Below are 4,674 nucleotides of genomic sequence, written 5' to 3'. Positions count from 1 at the left end.
CACCAAATTAAAGCTACACATGTTGTGAATCCAGCCAACATGTCTGATTTCAAAAAGGATTTACGGCGAAAGCACACCAAACGATTATGTTAGCTCAGTACATAGCCACAGAAAAACATAGCCATTTTCCCAGCCAAAGATAGTAGTCACAAAAAGCAGAAATAGAGATACAATTAATCACTAACCTTTGATGATCTTCATTAGATGACACTCATAGGACATCATGTTACACAATACATTTATGTTTTGTTCGATATTATGCATATTTATATCCACAAATCTCGGTTTACATTGGCGCCATGTTCAGAAATGCCTCCAAAATATCCMGAGAAATTGCAGAGCCACGTCAAATATGATGAGAAATACTCATCATAAACTTTGATGAAAGATACATGTTTTACATAGAATTAAAGATACACTTGTTCTTAATGCAACCGATGTGTCAGATTTCAAAAAGACTTTACGGAAAAAGCACACCWTGCAATAATCTGAGACGGCGCTCAGATATAACAACATTTCTCCGCTATGTTGGAGTCAACAGAAATACGAAATGACATAAATATTCCCTTACCTTTGATGATCTTCATCAGAATGCACTCCCAGGAATCCTAGTTCKACAATAATGTCCATTACTTATGTCTAAGTAGCTACTTCTGCTATCATGTTTAGTGCACATGTCCAAACGCTCGCGCAGATGCAGGCAAACTCTGACGAAAACTTCAAAAAGTTATATAACGGGTCGAATAAACTGGTCAAACTAAGTAGAGAATCAATCTTCAGGATGTTGTTATCATAACTATCCAATAACGTTCCAACCAGAGAATTCCTTTGTGTCTCTAGAAGTTATGGAAAGCAAGACGATATCGTTTGGAATGCGCGTGACCAGGAACTGGCATTCTGCCAGACCAATGACTGAAACACCTCCCATCCGGCTCAACATCACAGTAGAGGCTTCATTCCACGTTCTACAGACTGTTGACATCTAGTGGAAGGCGTAGGAAGTSGAAACAGATCCATATCTTACAGGGTATTGAATCGGCGATGAGTTGAACATTGACCAGTCTCAGAATTCTCACTTCCTGTTTGGATTTTTCTCAGGTTTTTGCCTGCCATATGAGTTCTGTTATACTCACAGACATCATTCAAACAGTTTTAGAAACTTCAGAGTGTTTTATATCCAATAGTAATAATAATATGCATATATTAGCATCTGGGACAGAGTAGGAGGCAGTTCACTATGGGCACGCAATTCATCCAAAAGTGAAAATGCTGCCCCCTATCACAAAGAAGTTAACCTTTGAACTGTCCTTTCTGTTTCCTCTTTTAACCTGTGATCTCTCCTTTCTGTTTCCTTTTTTAACCTGTGAAATCTATAATTTTTTACATTTTAGTTCCTTAAATGACTTCACCAATCAGTGCGGATAGAGCAACTTGCTATGGAGCGGGCAAGCTAGTTGTTTACATGCATAATGGACAGACAAGTATATAGGGCATGGGTGTTGAGAGAGGATGGAGGATGAGGCTTCAAGAAGCTCTGAGCAACTTGATATGACCATCTTGTTATGACATGTATTATCTGAATTAGGCCCACAGAATTATGCCTAGGAGTGGTTTCTATGGAGGACCTTTGAACTTCCGAGAGTTGGACGGACCAGAGCTAGCTAGCTAACAAGCTTATGTWTGCAGAGCGGCAGCAGAATTAAATTAAAAACAAGTCTTAACTTTTTGTAGTTAAATCAAATCCAATATGAAATGTGATAACTATAATATTCTTAACTAGCATTGAAAAAGTGAATCAATTCTTCTGTAATAAAAAATCTCTCCCTAATTTCTGATTCATGCTTGTAACGTCAGTACAGTAGCCTGTGGTTTGAAGGGGGGAAGGGCAGGTAGCCTAAACACACACTGGCAACGATTTTCAGCTGGCAGTCTGACACTGGAAGAAGTTTCTGAGTGACTGAGTGAGGACTTTGCATAGGCGCTTTGTTGGTTAGAAAACAATGCCCGGAACGTAAAATAACTTCATTAACCAGTTCCCATGCTTTTAAAATAACGATTCTGTTCCGGAACAGTATAGATCATTTTCGTTCCGGTTTTGTTCCCTGAACCAGTTCCAACTCCTGGTACAGAGCTCTCTCTTTCTCCGTCTTTCGCTCTCTCCGTCTCTCTCTCTCTCTCTCTCCGTCTTTGTCTGTATGTCTGTCTAAAGCAGATTCATGTCAAAAGTGTTAGTTAAACAATATTAGGTAGAACAACTTTGAATCACATTATTATTCCTGATGAATAAATCACCACAATAAATAATATCTCCAATTAAACGTCGATCCTTCTCTTTCTCCCCCCTGCCCCCTCCCTCCAGCCGGTAGTGCGTCTGATAGAGGAGGCTAGTGGTCGTGGTCTGAAGGAGGTCCGTTTCATCACCCTACAGAACCAGTACATCCTCAACATCAGAGAGGGCTTCCAGCAGAACGCCGTGTTCGGCTTCAGACGCCAGATCAAGAAACGACCCCTCTTCCTCGATCCCACGACGTCTCCTCTTCTCTAGTCACCGCCTTTCCTAGTCAGTTCCTCTTCTCTAGTCACGAGTCTCCTCTTTCTTTAGTCACCTGAGTCTCCTCTTTCTCTAGTCACGAGTCTCCTCTTCTTCTAGTCACGAGTCTCCTCTTCTCTAGTCACGAGTCTTCCTCTTCTCTAGTCACGGAGTCTCCTCTTCTCTAGTCACGAGTCTCCTCTTCTCTAGTCACGAGTCTCCTCTTCCTCTAGTCACGAGTCTCTTCTTCTCTAGTCACGAGTCTCCTCTTTCTCTAGTCACGAGTCTGCAGCTCTTCTCTAGTCACGAGTCTCCTCTTCTCTAGTCACGAGTCTCCTCTTCTCTAGTCACGAGTCTCCTCTTCTCTAGTCACGAGTCTCCTCTTCTTAGTCACGAGTTTCTCTCGTCACCGGTCATGAGTCTTCTCTAGTCACGAGTCTCCTCTTCTCTAGTCACCGAGTCTCCTCTCTCTGTCACCAGTCTCCTCTTCTTAGTCACGAGTCTCCTCTTCTCTAGTCACGAGTTCCTCTTCTCTAGTCACGAGTCCTTCTCTAGTCACGGTCTCCTCTTCTCTAGTCACGAGTCTCTCTTCTCTAGTCACGAGTCTCCTCTTCTCTAGTCACGAGTCTCCTCTTCTCTTAGTCACGAGTCTCCTCTTTCTAGTCACGAGTCTGCCTCTTCTCTCTAGTCACGAGTCTCTCTTCTCAGTCACGAGTCATGAGTCTTCTCAGTCACGATCTGTCTCGAGTCACAGTCTTCTCTAGTCACGAGTCTCCTCTTCTTTAGTCACGAGTCTCCTCTTCTCTAGTCACGAGTCACGAGTCTTCTCTAGTCCACGAGTCTCCTCTTCTCTAGTCACGCAGTTCCTCTTCTCTAGTCACGAGTCTCCTCTTCTCTAGTCACGAGCTCCTCTTCTCTAGTCACAGTCTGATCTTCTCAGTCACAGTCTTCTTAGTCACGAGTCTTCTCTTAGTCACGAGCTCTCTTCTCTAGTCACGAGTCTCCTCTTCTCTAGTCACGAGCTCCTCTTCTCTAGTCACGAGTCTCCTCTTCTCTAGTCACGAGTCTCCTCTTCTCTAGTCACGAGTCTCCTCTTCTCTAGTCACGAGTCTCCTCTTCTCTAGTCACGAGTCTCCTCTTCTCTAGTCACGAGCCTCCTCTTCTCTAGTCACGAGGGCCTCCCCTTCTCTAGTCACGAGTCTCCTCTTCTCTAGTCACGAGTCTCCTCTTCTCTAGTCACGAGTCTCCTCTTCTCTAGTCACGAGTCTCCTCTTCTCTAGTCACGAGTCTCCTCTTTCTCTAGTCACGAGTCTCCCTTCTCTAGTCACGAGTCTCCTCTTCTCTAGTCACGAGTCTCTCTCTTCTAGTCACGAGTCTCCTCTTCTCTAGTCACGAGTCTCCTCTTCTCTAGTCACGCAGTCTCCTCTTCTCTAGTCACGAGTCTCCTCTTCTCTATCACGAGTCATGAGTTCTTACACCACGACGTCATGAGTCTTCTCTAGTCACGAGTCATGAGTCTCCTGTCTTCTCTAGCTCACCTCACTGGGAAGTTGACATCACATCGTCATGAGAGTCAGAGAGGGCTTAGCTCGTCATCAACACCAGACTCTGGTGTGCTGTGTGTGTGTGTGTTGTGGTGTGTGTGTGTGTGTGTGTGTGTGTTGTTGTGTGTGTGTGGTGTGTGTGTGTGTGTGTGTGTGTTAGGCTGTAAACAGTTGAACATGATATGATTAAAACACATGCAAATCTTACTGTGTTTGAGTGGCAGTGTGCATGCCTGTGTGTGTGTGTGCGTGCCTGTGTTGTGCCTGTGCTGATGTGTGAGTGTGTGCCTGTGTGTGTGTGTCCCCTCTGGTGGCGCACATCCCTAGACCACTGCGCCACCAGAGTCTCTGGGTTCGCGCCCAGGCTGGGCTGGGTTCGCGCCCAGGCTCTGTCGCAGCCGGCCGCAACCGGAGATCCGTGGGGCGACGCACAATTGGCATAGCGTCGTCCGGGTTAGGGAGGGGTTTGGCCGGTTAGGAGGGTTTGGCCGGTAGGGATATCCTTGTCTCAGTATGTATAAAAAAAAAAAAAAATGTAATAAAATGTTGCACTCTACTGTAAGTCGCTCTGGATAAGAGCGTCTGCTAAATGACTAAAAA

The 4,674-nt window shown here is 44.8% G+C and overlaps 1 protein-coding gene across 1 annotated transcript in view; it reads left to right on the top strand.

Moving 5' to 3' along the window:
* LOC112073111 (protein mono-ADP-ribosyltransferase TIPARP-like) overlaps nt 1-4,674 on the top strand; it is a 45,885-nt gene that overhangs the window by 15,959 nt on the left and 25,252 nt on the right. The window contains 1 exon segment of the mRNA XM_024140463.2: nt 2,360-2,516. Within this exon segment, the coding sequence (XP_023996231.1) occupies nt 2,360-2,516 (157 nt within the window).

This window comes from Salvelinus sp. IW2-2015, unplaced genomic scaffold, assembly GCF_002910315.2.
Source record: "Salvelinus sp. IW2-2015 unplaced genomic scaffold, ASM291031v2 Un_scaffold2151, whole genome shotgun sequence".
In the NCBI taxonomy this organism is placed as follows: Eukaryota; Metazoa; Chordata; class Actinopteri; order Salmoniformes; family Salmonidae; genus Salvelinus; species Salvelinus sp. IW2-2015.
The sequence above is the reverse complement of the archived record's forward strand: the minus strand, read 5'-3'. Positions and strand labels throughout refer to the sequence as shown.